Source organism: Panthera tigris, chromosome X (genome assembly GCF_018350195.1).
Source record: "Panthera tigris isolate Pti1 chromosome X, P.tigris_Pti1_mat1.1, whole genome shotgun sequence".
Lineage (NCBI taxonomy): Eukaryota > Metazoa > Chordata > Mammalia > Carnivora > Felidae > Panthera > Panthera tigris.
In genome coordinates, this window is record NC_056677.1 from 93,806,097 (window position 1) to 93,829,034 (window position 22,938).

At 44.9% G+C, this 22,938-nt stretch overlaps 1 protein-coding gene across 1 annotated transcript in view; it reads left to right on the forward strand.

Annotated features, from left to right (window-relative positions):
* Positions 1-9,132, forward strand: part of HTR2C (5-hydroxytryptamine receptor 2C) — a 156,229-nt gene extending 147,097 nt beyond the window's left edge. Inside the window, exon 4 of the mRNA XM_007078439.3 lies at positions 8,306-9,132. Within this exon, the coding sequence (XP_007078501.2) occupies positions 8,306-9,132 (827 nt within the window). The remainder of the gene's footprint in view (positions 1-8,305) is intronic.
* The last annotated feature ends 13,806 nt before the right edge of the window (positions 9,133-22,938 follow it).

Here is a 22,938-nt window from a genome sequence, read left to right on the forward strand (position 1 = left end):
CTGTTGGCCATCCGGATGTCTTCTTTAGAGAAGTATCTATTCATGTTTTCTGCCCATTTCTTCACTGGGTTATTTGTTTTTGGGGTGTGGAGTTTGATGAGCTCTTTATAGATTTTGGATACTAGCCCTTTGTCCGATATGTCATTTGCAAATATCTTTTCCCATTCCGTTGGTTGCCTTTTAGTTTTGTTGGTTGTTTCCTTTGCTGTGCAGAAGCTTTTTATCTTCATAAGGTCCCAGTAGTTCATTTTTGCTTTTAATTCCCTTGCCTTTGGGGATATGTCAAGTAAGAGATTGCTACGGCTGAGGTCAGAGAGATCTTTTCCTGCTTTCTCCGCTAGGGTTTTGATGATTTCCTGTCTCACATTCAGGTCCTTTATCCATTTTGAGTTTATTTTTGTGAATGGTGTGAGAAAGTGGTCTAGTTTCAACCTTCTGCATGTTGCTGTCCAGTTCTCCCAGCACCATTTGTGAAAGAGACTGTCTTTTTTCCATTGGATGTTCTTTCCTGCTTTGTCAAAGATGAGTTGGCCATACGTTTGTGGGTCTAGTTCTGGGGTTTCTATTCTATTCCATTGGTCTATGTGTCTGTTCTTGTGCCAATACCATGCTGTCTTGATGATGACAGCTTTGTAGTAGAGACTAAAGTCTGGGATTGTGATGCCTCCTGCTTTGGTCTTCTTCTTCAAAATGACTTTGGCTATTCGGGGCCTTTTGTGGTTCCGTATGAATTTTAGGATTGCTTGTTCTAGTTTCGAGAAGAATGCTGGTGCAATTTTGATTGGGATTGCATTGAATGTGTAGATAGCTTTAGGTAGTATTGACATTTTGACAATATTTATTCTTCCAATCCATGAGCACGGATAACTTCTACTTTTTCAGAGCTTCTTCTGTGTTTGTGACGTCTCAAAATAATCAACTCGAAATGATCCGTACGCCAAAGAGGCATATTTTGCGATGGCACATTCTGCTACCTCTTGGTAGTAATGCGGTCCTATTTCAGTGCTATCTTCGATTTCACTTCCTCATGCCCTCAGCCATGTTGCAGTTAAATCCTAAGACCTTCCCCACCCACCTCTCCACACGTTCTCATCCACGTGTATCTCACAAGCCCTGAACATTCCTCTCGTTCCTCAGGCTCCTGGCCTGTCTTCTCTTGCTTTCCTGCTACAGTCTTCCTCCTTTAGTTCAACTTCCCTCAAAGTCATTTCCGTTCTCCTTGCCCCTACTTTTGCGATCCTTAACCTTTATTCACACGTGCCCCTGTCCCTACTCTTCTCAAAGCTAAAAAACCCTTGAAGTTCAACATCGACTCCGAACCTGACTCTGAATTTCTTACCATTCTCACTGCACGGACCTCATAGTGATGTACGTACCACAGCACGCTATCAACTCCCATGTGCACGAGACTCATTACTCCACAAGGCAAGGGACCACTCATGTCAGCATGACGTTGTGTGATCCTCCCAAGTGTCCTCGAAAAAATTCCTTTCCATGAAGAACAGCTCATGAAAATAGATGCCTCTGAGATTGCCTTTGAGTTTAATAAGAAGTTGAATTACTGACCATAGCCCTCCAGTTTATAAGAATGTTTTCATTTTGGTGTTGGCTAATTTGTTCCAGGAAATTCATTCTATAAACTCTCTCCCCTCTTTTGTATCACCACTCATTATTTATCTGTTTTCATTATTCCACTATAATTGTTGTCTCTATAATCATCAGGGACCTCCTCATTTTCTTTTTTTTTTTTCTTTAATTTATTTTTTTTCAATTTACATCCAAGTTAGTTAGCATATAGTGCAACAGTGATTTCAGGAGCAGATTCCTCAATGCCCCTTACCCATTTAGCTCATCCCCCCCACCCACAACCCTTCCAGTAACCCTATGTTCTCCATATTTAAGAATCTCTTCTGTTTTGTCCCCCTGCCTGTTTTTATATTATTTTTGTTTCCCTTCTTTATGTTCATTTGTTTTGTCTCTTAAAGTCCTCATATGAGTGAAGTCATATGATTTTTGTCTTTCTCTGACTAATTTCACTTAGCATAATACCCTCCAGTTCCATCCACGTGGTTGCAAATGGCAAGATTTCATTCTTTTTGATTGCCGAGTAATACTCTGTTGTATATATACACCACCTCTTCTTTATCCATTCATCCATTGATGGGCATTTGGGCTCTTTCCATACTTTGGCTGTTGTCGATAGTGCTGCTATAAACATGGGGGTGCATGTGTCCCTTTGAAACAGCACACCTGAATCCCTTGGATAAATGCCTAGTAGTGCAATTGCCGGGTCGTAGGGTAGTTCTAGTTTTAGTTTTTTTGAAGAACCTCCATACTGTTTTCCAGAGTGGCTGCACCAGCTTGCATTCCCATGTTTTTGTTTTTAAATGTATGTATATTTTGAGAGAGAGCAAGGGAGCAGGGGAGGGACAGAGAAAGAGATTACCAAGCAGGCTCCATGCTGTCAGTGCAGAGCCGGACGCAGGGACACAGGGCTTGATCTCATGAACTGTGAGATCGTCACCTGAGCCGAAATCAAGAATCGAATGCTTCATGGACTGAGCCACTCGGGCGCCCCTCTTTTTAGGTTTGACAATCATTTTCAAAGACAGAGGCAATGTTTTAAGTTCTAGACTTCTCTGGGGCATTTGACTCTGCTGATACCTTCTTCAGAACATTCCATCCCTTTGCCTGCTTTGACATAATTCTTCAGTCACACTAAATTACCACCATGCTGCTGATACCCATTTTGCAAATTGTGCTCCTGATAATTTTGATCTTACCAGAAGAGATTAAAAGAAGTTTTTCAGACCAGATTCACACATGTGAACGTACTTGCATTGACGACTACATAGCGATGACTGACCCGCTGACGGTAATTGTAAGAGACTATCAGTTGTAAGACGCATCATGCTTTCAAACACGTTAAAATCTGAAAGAAATTGTGCATCTAAGAATCATTGGCATATGGTATTATTACCTGATAGTTCGAAGAGAATTGATCTGTGTTGCTTGAATTCGAGGCTTTGCAAAACAGTGTGAACATGTTTACACATTTTCTGAATTTACTTGCCTCATTTGAAGTAAATGATCTTACCAAGTTATTTTATGGCTTTTATGAGGTTGGAATGAGATAATGCATGAAAAGTATGTGATGCAGCTAAAACACGAGAGTCAGTGAGTACTCAGTAAATGATAAGAGTAGTTAGTAGCAGTAATGATATTTTTAATAAAGACTTGAACTATAACTGTTTCCGAATTCAAAGTTTTTAAAGTGCTAAGACCCTATATGTTTACGGAAAGTATTCTTGTCTCTCTGAGATTCAGTAAGCTTAATAAATAATAATCATTTTTTCAGAGTGTCTTGAGAGCTAAATGAGATAATGCATGCAAAATATTTGCCAGCTGATTGGTTGGAGTAGTACTTGACATTTTCAGCAGAACATGCGTGATAATTTATCTTTGTTGTTTCTAGAATTCTAAAGAAGATTGATAAAGATTCATTGAAGTTAATTTCAGAAAGATTCCTTGCCTCTCGTTAATAATTCCTTCTTTCTATGTTTTTGCCTGCACAGAGTAAGGTAACACATGAAAGTATACAATACTCATAAAATACTTGACTTGGTGTGTGACAAATCGGAAGCAGTCTTTCTCCTTGGCCAACTGAAAGGTTTTAGAAATAAAAATATCAGAGACTGCTCCAATTATACTTACTAAAATCACTTAATTTTTCTGAAGTTAACTTCACCAAATAACATGTGCCTTTCAGAATTTTTGCAAGAATGAATAAGATAGTGCATGAAGTTCATTGCTATTATCGATATTGTTTATATTTACCTGACATTATACTATCCCCTGAATTTCTACTGATGGACAAATTTAAAGTATGAGAAAGACTTTACACATTTGCTGAACTTAACTCTCCAGGGTTTAAGTAACTTCAGCTATTAACACAGAACAGCAGTTCTCCAACTCAGTGGTATCAGGACCACTTTGTACTCTTTAGAATAATTGAAGATCCCAAAAAGCTTTTGTTTATGTGGATTATATCTACTGATACTTGCTGTATTTGCAATTAAACCTGAGAGATGTTTAAACTATTTATGAACGATTTCCCTTTAAATAACAAGAATGAACCCTGGTAATGTTAACGTTAAATAACATTTTGATGAAAACTATGTTTTGCAGTTTTGAACATCTCTCCCGTGTTTAGTTTTATGGAAAGACAGTTGAATTCTCATACATGTAGCTGCATTCAACTTGTGATGCTTTGCTTGGATTAAAGTTTATGAAGAAAACGCAGTTTTAAAGACAAAGAGCTGGAAAAAGGAAACCTAGCAAACCCTCTCAAAGAATCTCAGAGGCCCCCAAGGTCCTTGAACCACACTTTGAGAACCGCTGACACGTATCTTTAGTTTTTTTTTTAAGTATGGAATAAGATAATCTGTGCAATATGTATTGTTATTAATGCTGCTTCGTTTGTTGCTATTATTTATGATTTCCAGATATCATCAAAAAAACCTTGAGTTTCTTCTTGTTTTGTTGACTGCATTCATGGTCGCTTTAAAAAAAGAAAGAAAGAAAAAGAAATTTAATAATGGCATAAATTTGGTAAAGCGGTTAAGCTACTTTACCAAAGAAATATCTGTGTTACAGAGTCTTTCACCAAATTGAGATAATACCGTTTACATGTATAATATCAGTGATCTGCATGGCTCAGGGCCTGGAACATAAGACAGACTCAAGAAAAGGCAGCTTTAGAATCATTCTGTACTCCACGTACATGGCATTACACAAATAGATGCCACGGAAAAAGCTGGACTTACATATCCAATCACAGCTTCAGCTCATCTGGAATCCGTCTTTTGCTATCCTTTGACACAGGCCTATTTTGAGAGCCCAGAGTCCCTTGTGAAAGTGAATAAATCTTTTAACAAACACACTAATCCCGCTGCAGAGCTGGGCTCTGATCCCATGGTCAGTGTGTAAGGCCCTCCCCCAGAGACTTCACGTGTCCCTAGAAGATTGTGCAGCCTTTCCTGTAGGGAGTTGAATCACCACTCCAGCATTTGTTTCCTGAGTGTAGGTTTCTCAGCCCTTATCAGGATTCCTCCAGAGTGAATGTGAATTCCCTAGATCGAGTCTCTGGCCTCAAGCTCTAGTTCCCAAGGTGCTGGGGGAAAGGGGTGCGAGAGGGGAGAGGTTGGAAAGGGAGCAGTTCCCCAAACCCCCTCTGGTCTTGCTATAGGATCCTAAGAAAATACGAGTTTTCCCCTCCCAGCACTCTGTCAGAAAAGGGCCTTCTTTCCTACAGTTATATCAAAGTGGTGAGTGTTTGTACTCGGGACCCCGAGTCTTTTGCTCTAGAAGTAATCACTTCCAAGCCTAGCAGTGGCCAGTAAGTCTTGGAGAACTTTATGATCTGGGATCTAATGGCGATTTCACTGCCTGCTTCAGAAAGGGCCTTGATGTCTTCTTTTTCTCTTCTTGACTTTTAAAATATTACTAAACTTTTGTCATGGAGGCTTTCAAGATTGCAAAAGTAGGTAGAATTATATAAGAAAGACTCATGTGTTCATCATCCAGCTCCCAAATTTATCAATTTATGGACTGTCTGGTTTCACTCCTGTCTCCATTTCCCTTCCATATTATTTTGAAATAAACTCCAGACATCCCAATACTTCATAAATATTTCAGTATGCATGTCTAAAAATACAAGAACTTTTTCTTCGACATAGCCACCGTACCAACATCTCTCTGAAAGATTAACGAACAGTAATGATTTCATATCATGGAAAGGCCAGGCATGGTTCAAAATTTCCAGCTGGGCCATGAACGCTTTTCAAAGTTTGTTGGCATCGAGCTTCCAAGAAGGGCCACATATCGTAATTGCTTGATAGGTATTCTAAGACTGTCTTAATCTGCAGGTTCAACCTCTAGTTTTTTCTCTTGTAAATTATGTTTTGAAGAAGTCCTTCCCTTTTTTTTTTCTTACTTCCCTATTCACTTCTCTAACTCCAGAAAACTTCCTGCGACCTAACCCTTCGCTAAAACATTTCATCGAAGATAAGCCACTACTGACTTCCTTCGGGCACACTTGATCTACCCTCTTTCTAAAGACTCCCTTCTTAGTTATGAGTGTCCGAATAAAGGTTCCAACGTTAAGAGCTGGCAACCTGCGTACCTGCCTTTCCGTAACTCCAGAAACGTAACCTGTGTGGTTCTCTCGTGGAGTCTGTAGTCCCAAATGCCTGTTGAAATTCCTCCCTGCATTTCATCAAACTTGGTGACAAAGAGCCTCATCACATCTATTACTGCTTCTCACACCATCACTTGGCCTCTTTCTCTGGGGAAACAAAAGGCCAGTCATTTCAGAAATTCCGCATCTCAGGAAGAGGGCAGACAGATCACTTTCCAAGTGCTCTCTCTTCTTCGTGTCTTCCCAGAGAGTGAACACCAGTCAACGTCCTCGGGGGGCTCTAGCATAGAGCCGCTGACCATTTTTCACTTTTGGTCATCCAGCCAAAAGTCTCCACCCGATGCAGGCTGTTAGGACAGCTTGTACCAAGGGATTTTCGGTTTTCAGATCGGTCACAGTTCTGTATGTGTTCCGTAAAGCCAGCAACAATCTCCGGGAGTGCACTTCTGTCTCCCCTCACAGGTCATAATGTGAATATCTACCAGCCCGGGATGCCTAATAATAATCTCAGATAGGTTCCTAAAAGTGCAATCTGACTTTTCCCAGGCTTCAATGTCCTGGGGGGACACGAGAGAGAATAAATTAACATTAAAACTTGAACTTCAGGGGCTCCTGGGTGGCTCAGTCGATTAAGCCTCCGACTTAGGCTCAGGTCATGATGGCACAGTCCGTGAGTTCAAGCCCCGCATCGGGCTCTGTGCTGACAGCTCAGAGCCTGGAGCCTGCTTCGAATTCTGTGTCTCCCTCTCCCTGTGCCCCTACCCTGCTTGCTCTCTCTCTCTCTCTCTCTCTCTTTCTCAGAAATAAATAAATATTAAAAAACAAAAAACCCTTGAACTTCATTTGCAAGTTATCCCTACTTATCGATGCAGGATCTCTTCAAGATCTACCAGAGAGATTTCTGAAAATTTCCAAGCTTTTCCCTTAGACGGAGGCACAAGATCCCCTCCACTCCCACCTCCTTGTTGATGTTTCCTACCCCTGAGCCTGTTTATTCATGGAGCTGCTTACCTACAAGGGCTACCTCTCAGTACTCTTAAAAAACAAACAAACAAACAAAATGCTCGAAATTCTAGACAGAAATGAGACTACTGCGTCTCTCCCAATTCTGCATTTCACTCTGCCTCTGGCCGTTGAAATGATGCTGCTTATGCCCAGCGACTCACAGAAACTCTTGCTGAAAAGAGAGCCCTCTCAGTTTCTGCATATAGATCCTTCGTGCATAGCGGTCCGATCTCGTCCCGGCAGCACCGCTGAGTGCTATCCTGTTCTCTGCATCTCTATGAACCAGAGCTCCCCAGGCTCTGGCTCCACAGGACTCACACCTAAAATCTCCTCTTCTTACCCTCTTTCCTCAGGAAAGGGGGGAGTGAGCTAAAAATTCACCTCAAACACAGGGGGGGCCTCGCTGGCTCTGTCGGTTAAGCATCCAACTCTCCATTTTGGCTCAAGCCATGGTCTCACCGTTGGTGGGTTCAAGCCCCTCATCGGGCTCTGCGCTGGCAGCACGGAGCCTGCTTGAGATTCTCTCTGTCTTTCTGCCTCGGCCCCTCCCCTGCTTTCTCTCTCAAAACTAAGTAAACATTTCTAAAAAGAGCTCATCTCAAACTCAGCCCGGCCAACCCTGATAGGCTGTGATGAGTGTCGTAGGCGGTATGCCCATCATTTTTATTGCATGCGGAAGATGACATGCCAACAACACGAACCTCTGAATTTATCAATGACATTGAGTATAGAAGTAACGCATCCATCCACTCAACGATTGTTGAGTGCCCTCTGTGCGCCAGCGCAGTTCTGGGAGCTGGAAATGAAAGGAAGCAGACACGATGCACTCTTACACACAAGCAACAATGGTAATTCCTTGCCTCCCGCACAGAAATGTGGGGGGAAGGCATTCCCCACAGGAGAGAAGCTGCCATTTCCTGAGGCCCGCCTGCTTCTCTTTCACGTGCCTATCAACTCAGGCCATGAATAGCTTTCAACAAAGAATCAGCTCGGAATTTTCTCCGGCAAAGTGCGATTGGATGGATGTCTGCGGCTGTACAAACCCGCGCAGCTCTTCAGTGCTCTGTAACAAGACCTTCCCTTCTTCTTCTGTTCCTCCAGGGGTATCAGTTCCTATCCCAGTGATCGGACTGAGAGACGAAGAGAAAGTGTTCGTCAACAACACGACCTGCGTGCTGAACGACCCAAACTTCGTCCTTATCGGGTCCTTCGTCGCCTTCTTCATCCCGTTGACGATCATGGTGATTACGTATTGCCTGACGATCCACGTCCTCCGCCGCCAAGCCCTGATGTTACTGCACGGCCACGTCGAGGAACCGCCCGGAATAAGCCTGGACTGTCTCAAGTGCTGCAAGAGGAACCCCCCCGAGGAAGAGAGCGCTCCCAACCCCAACCAGGACCCGAACCCGCGCCGCAGGAAGAAGAAAGAGCGCCGTCCCCGGGGCACCATGCAAGCCATCAACAACGAACGGAAAGCGTCGAAAGTCCTTGGCATTGTTTTCTTTGTGTTTCTGGTCATGTGGTGCCCGTTCTTCATCACCAATATTCTGTCGGTTCTGTGTGGGAAGGCCTGTAATCAGAAGCTCATGGAGAAGCTTCTGAATGTGTTTGTCTGGATTGGCTATGTGTGTTCGGGCATTAATCCTCTGGTGTACACGCTTTTCAACAAAATTTACCGAAGGGCTTTCTCTAACTATTTGCGCTGCAATTATAAGGCAGAGAAGAAGCCTCCGGTCAGACAGATCCCGAGGGTCGCGGCCACTGCTTTGTCTGGGAGGGAGCTTAACGTTAACATTTACCGGCACACCAACGAACCGGTGGTTAAGAAAGCGGATGATCGGGAGCCCGGTATAGAGATGCAGGTAGAGAACTTGGAGCTGCCGGTTAACTCCTCCAATGTGATTAGTGAAAGGATCAGCAGTGTGTGATTAGCAGTGCGGAAGCGGCAGAGGCCTTTCCTGCGGGAAAGCTGCCAACGTAGGAAAAGGTTCTCTAATTCTTCTGTCGGTCATACCTAATGTAAATATCGTCGTCCGATTTAAAAAAAAAAAAAAAGCGTTTTTGTATATAGCTTTGCAACTTTACAATCATGCATACAATAGTGAGATTTAGGGTTCTATATTTACTGCTTATAACAGATGGAGAATAACTTATTTTGATTATTCGATGCGTAAAACGTTGATGTTTCTTCTTTCCCTCCCTCTTTCCTTCCCTCCTTCCCCCGCCCCCCTCTCTCTGTCTCTCTCTCGCCCACTTACTTTTGTGCATAAGGAAATGTCGATGTTCATCTCAGGTGGCGTTTGCGTGAGACCAGAATGATGTACCGGGGACAGTGGTTACACTTCAGGCACACCAAAATTGACAATTCGCTGGACTCTTTTCCCGGGTTAACAGTAAATATACGCTTTAAACTCTTGCTCTGCTCATCTACACACATCAACGTAGTAAGATAGGTTCTGCCTTCTGATGACCTTATCACACCTATTCGCGACGTCAAAGGTAGAACTTAGCCTCGTTGTCACATACAGGGGCAAAATTTGACATTGTCAGAATGTCGTGTTGGTATTTTACTGCAATGTCCGTCCCCATAGTGGTCTTTTAACATAGCAGCTGGATGACCAGGACTACGGAAGTGGAAGGCTGATACGAGATATATACACCAATAGCTTTTCACTTCTCAAGGACAATGTTCAAATTCTGATTACAATGCCAAGCAAACTGGAATTAGCGTCTTCATTCTGGTCCTTAGTAAATACCTAATTCTGTGATGAAACTGGGGAATGAGATCCCAGAGTTATTTCCCAATCCAGGATTCAACGTCGATTGGGTTTTGATCTCCGAATCCTGGAAATTCGTGTGCTACACACAAAGTGAAATTTGCATTTTGAGCCTTATTAAAGTATTTTCATAATTATGGTACCTCTGTCTATAGGACCCAATTTAGCAGTCCATTTTTGAGTAAAACTTGCGCAGGAAGAGCATAGGTGACCAAAACCTTGGAAGTTTTACTTGATTAAGGACTACAGAATTAGGCCCTTAGAATGTGAAAAAAAAAAAAAAAAAGGTAATTAAAAAACAAGCTTGTACTGAACTCTGGGAAAAACAGAAATACAGAGTTTCCATTCGGATTTTAAACAAAATGTATCTCATTTTCAGATCCTTCCAAGCTCTCGTGCAGGAAGAGGCTGCAGCTAATTTGTGAAAGTGGAAAGCTCTTCATTGTCCTGCAGTTGTGTAGCAGAGGTTTAAATCTTTGTTAAAATATAGCGTTGTGTCACAATAAGTGTCGGCCATCGTTTCCATTCGTGGGCCTGCTGCTCTAAGAATTCAGCGCCATTTAACTTGTTTGCTAACCGTGAGAGGTTTTCAAGCACTGCTAAAGTCAGACCATTAAGTCTATGCTGTGTTCTGAGCATACAAGCGTTTCCAGTGGCTATCTTTCCATGTGTGTCCATTTCACACAACCGTGGATCAATTTCCCGAAGAATGCATGATGCCTTCTCTGACGCCTGACAGTTACTTACGCGCCTTAGCGTGTGCTTCTCGGTTGGTGAAGGCAAAATCCGAATTTCAAAAACCCCTGGTCGATGTTCTCAACACACAGCATAGATAAATCCAACCGTCTGCCACCAGGGCAGTGGGCGAGCTGCTGTATTCGAGGAAACTCATACAGTCTCTACTCGATGAGCAACACTGCCGAATATCCGTCAATCGCTTGAGCATGCCCAAATCTGACATGAAAGTCAAGTCTACCTGCCTGTTCTAGCTCTGTCGAACCGCATGTTAAAACAATTAATAAGACACTGAACGAGACGATCTAATTCTTACTGACACGAAAATGTCTGAAGACACCCAGCATGCATGAAGCACGAGTTCTGCACATACACATGGTGTCCCTCATGTATGCTGTGTATGTTGCATGAATCCATCGATTTGTGTTGAGGCGGGACAGAGTAGGCGATCTTAACAGGACTGGAGAAAATCCTTCAGCAGTCCTTAACACGACTGCGCATTCAGATCTAAAGTATTGTGACTACTGGAGAAAATTGGAAACATCTGATTTCTTAACTAGCAGGGCAAGCTCGTAGCACATGTTTTACAAAGAAAAAAAAAATACGAACCACAGATTTTCAAAAGCACTAGCAATAAGTTGAATGATAATAGCTTATAGCACATTTGTTAATAATCCTTATGTCATCGAGTAGTAGTACTTCATAGTACCCAACACAGTCATTATTCTCAAATCGTGTGCTATTCGTAAGTTCTGTGCAGTTTGGTATGAAACAAATATGCTCATTTGGATATAAATCTTACAGTTCAGTGTTAAATCTACAAACTTTTGTAAATGTTTTAAAAAAAAAAACCAACACTCCATGTGATAAATGTAAACGTGGTGAATTTGCTGTCAAACAAATCATTTTGATGTACTATATTCTATATGTATATCTGTTTAAGACACGTGCAACAGACTGCCTTATATTATTTCCTGTAAATCTCCTCCTTTGTCAAATGGTACTTTTTGTGAGTGGTTGCCAAGTGTTGTCTTACTCGTGGCTCCTGTATGTTATCCATTCCAGGTTTTTGTGATACTTCCTATTAATTTATTAAATTTATTAAATGTTGGCTAGCTTGCCACGTGTCTTTTTCCCCCCCTGCGCCTTTTGAAGGGGAAGATAGGAAGACATGAAATGACGCTTCATGTCGTTTGACAATTAAATCATGTCCTATAAAAATAAGTTCAAAAAGACAAACAGAACCAGAAAACATCACTCTTCTGATTAATTCTGCATGTACCCAAAGACGGCAAAACCAGAGGAAAGACAATTAAGCGGCGTAAACAACAGGGGCGCCTGGGTGGCTCAGTCGGTTAAGCGCCTGACTTTGGCTCAGGTCACGATCTCGCGGTTTGTGGGTTTCGAGCCCCCTGTCGGGCTCAGAGCCTGGAACCTACTTCAGATTCTGTGTCTCCCTCTGTCTCTCTGCCCTTCCTCTGCTCCCACTCTGTCTCTCTCTCAAAAATGAACATTAAAAAAGCATTTTTTAAAAAAGAGGTGCAAACAACAAAACGATATTAACAAACACCACTGATGCTTCGTGAGCGGAATAACCGTGCTCCCAAGTTATCCTCCCTTCCTCGACCCGAGGAGTGGCCTGGGATGGCTCATATACTCTTTGCAATAAGTTTCATTACTATCTTATTGCCACCAGACTCTAAGCTCCCCAAGAACAGAAAGAACCATGTCTGTCTTTTCTTGTAAAGTTTATGTATTTATTTTGCGAAAGAGAGAGAGCATGAGTGGGGGAGGGGCAGAGAGAGAGAGAGAGACAGAGACAGAGAAACAGAGAGGGAGAGAGGGAATCCCAAGCAGGCCACACGTCAGCACAGAGCCCGACACGGGGCTCCAGCCCCATGAACTGTGGGATCATGGCCTGAGCCGCAACCAAGAGTCGGATGCTTAACCGACGGAGCCACCCAGGCACCTTAGGACCATGTCTAGCTCGTTGATGGTTTTATCCCCAATACTTACCAGCTACTCTACGTTCAACAGCTAACTTTTGAGCATGATCAGTACTTGTGGGCACTGCGTTATCTATTCCGGTTGCCAAAAGGGGCCTCACAACTCTTGGGTCTCCAGTCATGTAGCACCTGAATTTCCCTCTATTCCACGTGGCTTTGGATGCCTCTCGAATCAGGGTCACTGTGCTAAGCCACTCTGTTCCCTCACACTCGGAACCAGGGATGACAACATACATTGGCCTTTTCGTTCAACGTTTATACCTTCCTGATGATGAGTGAGCCTAGATGATCCTGGCCTGACTTCAGTTCCCAGAGAAAAAAAGCAGGAACACCTCATTCCTTTGCAACAAAGACTAGGTTGATGCCCAAGAGTGCGTCCAGACCTAAAAGTTGGACCGTCACTTGAAACAACAGGGTCACTGCTGCCCACGGCCAGAAATACATTTTAACCCGGAAGCTAGGGGACTACCCTTCCCCAAAAGTGAGGCAACGGGGAGAGGCTAGAATTTCTGATGGCACAGAACGGGAGTTGTTACTACTGTGTGGAATGGAGGGTGGGCAGGGGAAGACTGAAGCACCTGGTCCCATAGCACTGGAAGGTTTCACGGTCTGAGAAGAGAAAGACGCTTCTTGCCATCAATTACCAGTATGTTTCTCCTTGCTGAGGAAACGCACAGTTTCCACAGTTTCTCAGCTCGCAACTGGGCCAGTGCCTTCTCCAAGGTTGAGGCCCATTTCTCCCTGTATATTCTTGCTAGACATAGGCCACCATATCACTTAGACAACGGAATATGCTAGAAAGAGGTATTTTTATAGGCAATGTCAGCAGAAGTGGGTGGCTCTCAAATGTTATGTGACCCATAGCATACTTATGAACATAAATAGCTCTAAGAGATAGGTTGGGCCCCCTGGGATGCACACCCTGAAATGGAGAGGAGTGTGTGAGACGCTTGCTGGGAAATGATCTTGGGATCCACACACATGCCAGGCCATTCTTTTCAACAGAGGCAACTCTCAAGGAAGGCCTATAGCTAAAAGCTGTCAGTCCACAATCATCCTAACACTGGGGGAATGAACCCTTCAGCCCCGCAAGTGGGATCTTGGCAGGGTAGCATAGTATCCGTCACAAATAGTATATTTACGGGATGAAAAAGATTCGTCACCTGGTTCAGTACCTATATAAATAACACGAAAGGACCTGGCTTTCACTTGAGCCAAAATGCAGGCAAATGAAGGTGAAAAGAAACACAGGCATACCTTGGGGATATTGCGGGGACATTTCCAGACCATCACAATAAAGGGAATGTGGCAATGAAGTGAGTCAAATGAATTGTATAGTTTCCTAGTGCAATAAAAGTTATGTTTCCATGATAATGTAGTCTATTAAGGTGCAATAACATAATGTCTAAAGAAACAATGCACATGTCTTCATTTCAAAAATATTTTATTGCTGGAGCGCCTGGGTGGCTCAGTCAGTTAAGCGTCCGACTTCGGCTCAAGTCATGATCTCACAGTTTGTGAGTTCGAGCCACACGTCACGTCTGTGCTGACAACTCAGAACCTGGAGCCTGCTTCGGATTCTGGGTCTCCCTCTCGCTCTGCCCCTCCCCCACTTGCATTCTGTTTCTCTCTCTCTCTCTCTCTCTCAAAAATAAATAAAGAGGGGCACCTGGGTGGCTCAGTCGGTTGAGCGTCTGACTTCCGTTCAGGTCATGATCTCACCATTCGTGGGCTGGAGCCCAGCATCGGGCTCTGTGCTGACAGCTCAGAGCCTGGAGCCTGCTTGGAGTTCTGCGTCTCCCTCTCTCTCTGCCCCTCCCCCACTCCCATTCTGTCTCTCTCTCTCTCTCAAAAATAAAGAAACATTTTTAAAAAATCTTTTAAAATATAAATAAATAAATAATATTTTTATTGCTAAAAAAAAATGCTATCACCTGAGCTTTCAGTGAGTCATAATCACCGATCAAAGATTGCCATAACAAATAAAGTCATTATGCAAACCTTGAAATATTGCAAGAATTGCCAAAATGTGACACCGAGACACGAAGTGAGCAAACGCTGTTGGAAAAATGGTGTTAATAAGAAAAAAATTAAAAATGGCACTGATAGACTTACGTGACACGGGGTTACCACAGAGCCTCCAATTTGGAAAAAAATGCACTGTCTGCACAAGTCAGTAAAATGCAATAAAACAAGGCGTGCCAGTAAGTGTTTTTGTACGTGATTTCTCTTCTTACTGAAGGTATTCTCAATCAACAGCTCACTGAGATTCTTAGATTTCTGGTTCCATCCGGACAGCCTCAACCAAGGTGCAATAAGAAACAACCCCAAAGTCTCAGCGGCTTAACAACGCAAATGCTCATTTTGTGCTCACACTCCGTGTTCAATATGGGTTGCCAGGAAACCTCTTTTCATCATCGTTACTCCAGAAAAAAAGAAAAAAATTGTGTTAGATGCGACATCTTTACATGTGCTTCCATGTGGCAGAGGGAAGGGAAATTAGGGGACCGCTTTCTTCCATTAAAGCTAACCCTACCGGGATGCCTGGGTGGCTCAGTGGGTTGAGCATCCGACTTCAGCTCAGGTCACGATCTCCCGGTCTGTGGGTTCGAGCCCCGCGTCGGGCTCTCTGCTGACAGCTCAGAGCCTGGAGCCTGCTTCAGATTCTGTCTCCCTCTCTCTCTCTCTGCCCCTTCCCCGCTCATGCTCTCTCTCTCTCTCTCTCTCTCTGTCAAAAATAAATAAACGTTAAAAAAAAGTTAACCTTACATTTAATTTTCAATTTAATCCTGACTCTACCCATATTCTCACACTTTACCTATAACATTATTTCTCCTTAACTTTAAATATGTCTATATGTAATCCTATCCCTCCCCTTAACATTATAATTAATTCTAACACTAACCCTAACACTAACTCTAAATCCGAACATTACCTCTAATTATGATCCTGCTTTTCTGTAAACCCTAACATTGCTCAAATCTCTAACCCTACCCTTATCATTAACTCCCGTGCTTCCCCTGGTTTTAACCCTCCCTTAGGATTAAACTCTAACTTCTAAACTTCTAACCTTACACCCAAGCTCAAGCTTTAGCACTAATTATTTCTATTTGATATGATTGTGAAAATTAATAAAAGGAAACCTTATGGGGCGCCTGGGTGGCTCAGTTGGTCCAGCATCCGACTTCAGTTCAGGTCATGATCTCACACTCCGTGGGTTCGAGCCCCGTGTCAGGCTCCATGCTGACAGCTCAGAGCCCGGAACCTGCTTCAGATATTGTGTCTCCCTCTCTCTCTGCTCCTCCCCTGCTCATGCGCACGCTCTCTCTCTCGCTCGCTCTCGTTCTCTCTCAAAAACAAACGTTAAATTTTTTTTTTTTAATTTTAAAAAAGGAAACCTCATTTAAAATGGAGTTGAGTGGCCAGAAGGGGGCGCTCTCCCACGCTACCACCACCTTCAGCTCTTTGTATCCCCAATAGGAAGAAGCCTTTATACTACTTCACTACCCCAGTGGGAAGAAGAAAGGTTGTTTGTTTGTTTGTTTGTTTTTAGCCCAGCAACAGCCCAGCCAAGGGGAGACAGTCACAACTCTGCCGATGAAAAGCCACCACACTTCCAACTCTCAGTTTACTCCAGCGGACTTTTGGTGTATAACAGCCCCTCTCAACTTCCCCCTTTCCTCTACAAGAGAACGTTCCTCTCCTTTGTTCTCCAGATTTGCCTGCGGTTTTGCCAGAGCTTGCTTGTCCCAAATTACCATTCTCTATTTCTGAATAAACCCATTTTTCCTCGCAAAGTAACTGGCAGTTTTATTTTTTTAAGGTTAACGTTATTCGTTGTATTATGAGGATCATGTATGGAGCACCAACGATGTGCCAAACACGAACGTGCTTTCTTTTATGTGGATGCATTGGTATATTTACAATCTCTCCTTTGCTGTTGTCGAAACCAAGAAATCAGAGGGGTAAAGGGACTTCACCTAAGTCACACTGCTGGAAAAAGCCGAGTGCACTGTCTGGTTTCTAAGCCTGTGCTGTCCCCAATATGCCCTAGGGCTCCTTGTTAGTGCCCCATAGTGTTGGTTTGTAATCTCCCCAGAACCTTCCCAGGTGTAATAGGAAATCAGCCCCTCCCTGTACTTGGAAGGCGGGAGAGACCAAAGAAAGAGGCAGGCCCCTTCAGGTCGCTAAGTGGTGGAATTAGTCAGTAAAGGGAACTTACACCCAAGGCTGGTCTTGGGCAGCGACAAGACAAGTAGATGTCCACACCCTTCTGCCACAGGTTAAACGTTTAGATAGCCGCCTTAACTGGATTCAGTCACCTATATCCTGCAGGTGTTTTCAACACATCACCATCTCAAGGCTGTGTCCTTGGAGCAGCCTCTGGGAGCAGGGAAAGAAAGAGAACACTCACGCCAGGGACATGGGAGGGAGCTGGGAGCCTCTTATTGCTGGGGTCCTGCTCACGGGTCGACCAGAGCTTGTGTCTTCTCAATGACGTCCCCAATGGTTACATCTGTCATGACCAGCTTATAAATCTCATTTGCTCCCCCCTCTTTTGCAAAGAGCCCTCAGCGGTCAGCAAGGGATTTCACCAGCACGGAGGTGGCTCCTTTGGGGCTATCTGACTGCACTGGAAGCAGATGCCACAGCAACAATACAGGCACATGCAGGAGAATGCACAGATTAGCACACCGATCACCAATATCAGTGACAACTTGTTTCCTAAGGGCCCCATGATCCAGACCATTGATGTATGAAATCCCCTAGGCTCAGGATTTCCTCACTCAGGGTGTTTACTTGTGTTTTCACATGATTTAATAAAGATGATACTCTAGCAGACGCATCAGGTATAAACACACAACATTTTGTTTGGATGATGGCACAGGTACCTTCTTGCGAGGCGGTAATAATGTCCAAGACCATCCTATCTTGGAGGACAGCTCTTTGTTTGAGAGAGAGTGCAGGGGAGGGGCAGCGAGAGAGGGGGGCAGAGGACCTGAAGCGTTCTCTGGGCTGACAGCAGAGAGCCCAATGCGGGGCTCAAACTCATGAACTGTGAGACCATGATCTGAGCCAAGTCCGATGCTTAAACGATTGAGCCACCCAGCGGCCCCCAGCTTTTTTTTTTTTTTTTTCTTTCATTAGAGTCATTTCAGTGTTCAGTAAGGATAGGCTTTGTTGGCTGTCATTCAGGGCTTGCTGAGCGAATTTACTAAGGGCTTGTTTCTATATGTGCTACAGCATCCTCCAGCCAATGGAGGGAACAAAAATGGCAGCCAAATGAACATACCAGTGAAAGAACGTACCCATCTCACCTTAAAAGGAGAGAGGTTAGCAGCTATTGTTACTATGAAGCAGATTGTCCCCTTTCCTCAGGGAAAGCCCAGGGTACAATGGCCCAACCAGCCAGGTGGAAGCCGTGGCCAAAGATGTGTGACACACAACCACTGGGTTTGATTTGGTGCCATCCAATAAATACCCAGGCAGCACAACCAATCAGTGCCGACCCAGTCACTATCCCTTGATATGACAGAATGACTACACTGTTCTTGTGGTATCCATTCCATATTTCTAGTACAATTGGCTTGATTCTGCTTAGAGTCATTTTTTTGTTCCCAACATAGGGGTGCCCAGGTGCTCAAATGTCTATAACCCAGATTAAGCCACATAAACCTATCCCAAGTCTGAGCATGGCCATCCACAGTTCTGACGGTGGTATTTCTAGGGCTTTCCCGCCCGGCAACCTTATGGGCTCCCCTTAGCTTGTTTGACAGAAAAAGAATACCCGTGCCCAGTATCTTTGGCAACGTGTGCCCTAGGCCCGGTTTCTGGATCAGTATTGGTAACATCAGGTGAACTAAGGGCGCTAGCCCTAGCTTGTTCTTTAGCGTAACACTTTGGGGCCTTTTAATCCCTTTCCTGGAGGGGTGATACCCATCACGGCAATCCTGACAAGCTAGAGAGGGGCTGCTGTCCACATACCCTACAACTGAATTGATTTCTTTGTCGGGCCTACGAGTTTGCTACCGTATAAATGTATGTCCATCAGGCACCCATCCCGTGGCTGGGCACCACAGGAACAGCAGAAGTCTGAGGTCAAAAAGACAGATATTGCATAGGAAATTGTATGGGGAGGTCTTCCTCTTCTATGAGAATTACGCCTGCGGCCTGATCATGAGAAGTTAATGTGGCTGCAGCTTTAGGAAGCTGACCAGGTTGTGTGTACCGTACCTGCGAGGCACTGCTCTCACCCATGAGGAGCATGGACCGGGGGTGGGATGTGCCCGACCAGGACCTCTGTCTTCTCCCCTCTGTGTAGGGGAGTCCAAGTAAAGTGCATTTCAACGGGTCCAGCTTACAGCAGGGTAACAGGATCCCCGTGGACACTGAGGAGTTGCCGCTCACCCCGGGCGTCAAGTAGCTCACCCGTGCCATCAAGACGGCCCATTGCCAACGTCATCTCCCAGGCGTGATGGCGCTTGGCGTTCTCAACAGCGTGGCTCATTGATCTATGATGAGAGTCAGGGCAATAGCTGTCTCCTGCAGTTCCATACCTTTGCAGAACCGGGTGCCGGGGCAGTGGTCCTCCGTCTGGCATATGGGCTCTACTGATTGGTCACTCAAATGTATTAAAGCCTGAGCAGTCCTTTAGTCTACCTGGCCAAGGTGGTTTTACCTACTAGGAATGGAATCTGCTGTTGTAATATTCCATCTCCCCTTTCTAGCCACGCTGCGGCTTACAGATTCGAGGGGACAGAGAACCTCCGTCTAATGTCACATTCTTTCACCCAATCTTCTACATGATGACCTTTGAAATGTGACCTCTGTTCACTGTCTATTCAATGAAGCTTTCCGTACATGGTACTCAGCTTCTCTGATCCCCTAATGGTGGCAGGCTGGTTTGCACGGTGACAGGGGAAAGCTTGGGTTAGGCCGGAAGCAGCGTCCACACAAACCCAGGCACATTTAGAACCCCGACTCACAGGGAGGGGACCAATATAATCAATTTGCCGGTCCCTCACTGGCTGGGAACTCTGATGGCTGACCCCAGACTTCTTGGCTTTCTTGAGAACACACGGGACATGCTGTCACTGCATTAACAGTCACTGTACTTTGAGAGCCATCTGGCATTTTTGGCAATATGTCATCGCATCCAGGTACTACTGTGGCCACTCCTTCTATGAACCCAATCCGTTGTATCTACTGAAGGATCCATTGTCAGGACTTGTACCGGAGCGATGGCACCAGCTTCCTGATTGCCAGGGGGTGTCAGTGCCTTCTGATCGGGGACATGGAAAACAGTGAGAACTGCTTTGGCTCTAGCAGATGGACCCAAACGTCTTTTCGTATATCCTAACCCCACGAAGGCGTATTCGCAATCATCTACCTCTCATTGAGCCATAGGGTTAATCTCCTTAAAACAGCCCAACTGTCCGTAGAAAGGGTTCAGAGCCAGCAGTCATGAGTGATCAAAAAAGCCAGACAGCTCCGAGTTCAGCCTGCTGGTTGCTGTGGTTTGTTCCTATTTCCGTCCAGATGGTGTCAGTGTTGGACTGAATAGCGACCACAAGTCCTTGTGGATGGATTGCTTCGGCTAAACCCATCTGGATGGAGTCTATCTTTGGGAATTTCCCTTGCCCCCTCTTTACGGGCGGCAGGGGCCTCTACAGTAATAGGGGCAGGGGTATCTGGAGGACCTACATCCTCCGCAGGACCGAGGAGTGCCTACATGTCTGGAGACGGTGGGGTGGTTGACAAGATGGTCCTCTGCTACAAATAGGCATGCCACCTAGTCAGAGTGGGGTTTTGAACCGCAACAGAAGTGGGTTGCTGGAACGCATTCCCACCCCACCCCTTGATGGGCAGGGAAGTTCCCACCACAATGTGCTGTTTATTAGCGAGAGGCTCTACCCAGAGGAGCGCTGTAGACACCGCTACGAACTCTTGCTCTGTGGGGGGATAACAAACTCCTTCCCCCTTCCAGAGCTGAGACCAACATCCTGGGGAAGCTATCTTTTTCTGCTGTTTCTGCCACAGTGCCCAACTCATACCTTCTGGAGTCACAGACACGCCTCTCTCAAACGGCAGCCTGCTTGGGAGATGCCAGAACTTTAACCCGCTTTACAAGTGTATTTGCCTTTGCAAACATGGCTCCCTACCATAATCTACAGCCCCATACACGCCCTTTCTTCAACAAGTGGTGTGAGGGACAGAGGCACTGCGTCGGGTGGGGAAGAAAAGTCCTCCCCAACCCCCATATCCTTACAAAGCCTTGCACCTCTTTCATTCACATCCTTGGGGGTTGGATAGGCTTACACCTTATAAATCACAGCTTCTCACCCAACCAGATGGCTCCCAAAAACTTTGTGACAGTGGCCGGGCCTTGGATTGTCTGTACATGTTAACATGATTATCAACAACGTAATGGGCCCAGTTTTACTGATGTGACGAAGGAGAACGGGAACAGGTCTTGGGCCAACATCCTATGACCTGTGGTGGGGCGATGCAGATAACTGTGGGGAAGCACTTTGAAAGATCCATTATTGCCCCTTTCATGTGAAGGCAAGTTGATCTTTTGTCTCATTGGCCAGGGATATACTGGAAAAAAAAAAGCATTTGTTAAATTCAGCACAGCATGGGACGCTCCTAGGACCATGGCCAAGGTATCCAAGATAGTGGCAACACTGGGCACAGCCCTGGGGTGGGGCGGGCACGACCTTGTTCAGTTCTTGGTAGTCCACCACCATCTTCCATGAGCCATCTGGCTTTTTACTTTTTTTAATTAAAACAATTTTTTGAAGTTTACTTATTTTTGAAAGAGAGAACACGAGCAAGGGAGGGGCAGATAGAGAGGGAGACAGAGAATCCGAAGCAGGCTCCGCACGGGCAGTGCAAAGCCTGACAGGAGGCTCAAATCCACAAACTGTGAGATCATGACCTGAGCCAAAGTCGGACGCTCAACCGACTGAGCCACCCAGGCGCCCCACGTCTGAGCCATAACAGGTTGTGGTGAAAGGAACAGCTTTGAATCCAAATGACAGCCCTGCCTTAGTTTAAAGCTAGGTTCTCTTTTCTGCTTATTATGGATCTTTGATAAGAAATACAATTGCTGAGAAGTCTGTTTTGCTTGCTGTTTGCTATGAGCATTGTGAGACCTTTCCTGATTGTAACCGCTGTGTAGTAGAATGGGCTGTAAAACTTCCTAAATGTAGTCTGATATGTAATGGAATGAGTGATTGTATACAAACTAACCGGCATTTCTCGCTTCTGTAAACCTGCTTGCTTAGCACATTCCTCACCTACCCCCTTCCCCCTTTCTTCCTCCCGCCACACGTAAAAACCTCCCCTGTGCTATTTGTCTCTGTCTATAAAAACGCTATACCAACGCTGATCGTGGCCTCTTGCGTCACCGGCGAAGAGTGCGCAGAGGACCAGGTTCGAACCTGCAATAAACGACCCTTGCCGCTTGGCTTTGACTTACGACTCTGGTGGTCTTTTGTGGGAAGTTTTGGAACTTCAGGCATTACAGTGGAAAGCCCCGTGGACAGGGTGTACAATGCTGGATGTACTTCTTAGAAAGTTTCTCTTATTTCCTTAGGCTTCTCAAGCTGTTTATGTTGTTGGAAAGTTACTATTCTTCGTGTGGGTGGCAGGCTTACCAGCTTCCAGTTGGTGTTTCCCGCTGGTTTGATTACTCTAACCTGGAGGCAGAATTCACCAACAGACATTTGCAGGGTTTGACCTTGTAGGGTAACAATACCCAGTATGTTCTCTGGTATTGGAAATAAAAACCTCGCATTCTTGGGCCTGGGCAGGAGAACGCCCAATCGACAGTGTCAGAAAGACCTTCCTGACCATAACTGTTTGCCGTCCATAACCATCATGGCACTTAAGGGGGCCAGAAAACTTCTGGGGGCGACCGTGTATTAGAGTACATTCAACTCTGTTATACACCAGAGCCATCACGTTTTGTTTATTTCTGGAGGATCCATGAACAGTGAGCTCAACATGAGGCCTCTGATCGCCTCCAATGACCCTCACCTAAAGGCAGTTTTGGCCTGCGTCCTATACCCAGAGAGCGGAAGGCATTTGCCCCAAATACGACTGTATCTCTGAAGGCTGTTGATTGTAAGGGCAGCTGGGGCAAGTCTAAACTGCTGTTCAGATTTTAAGGCTTTCTACCGACCAACCAACACACTGTTAGGTTGTTGGT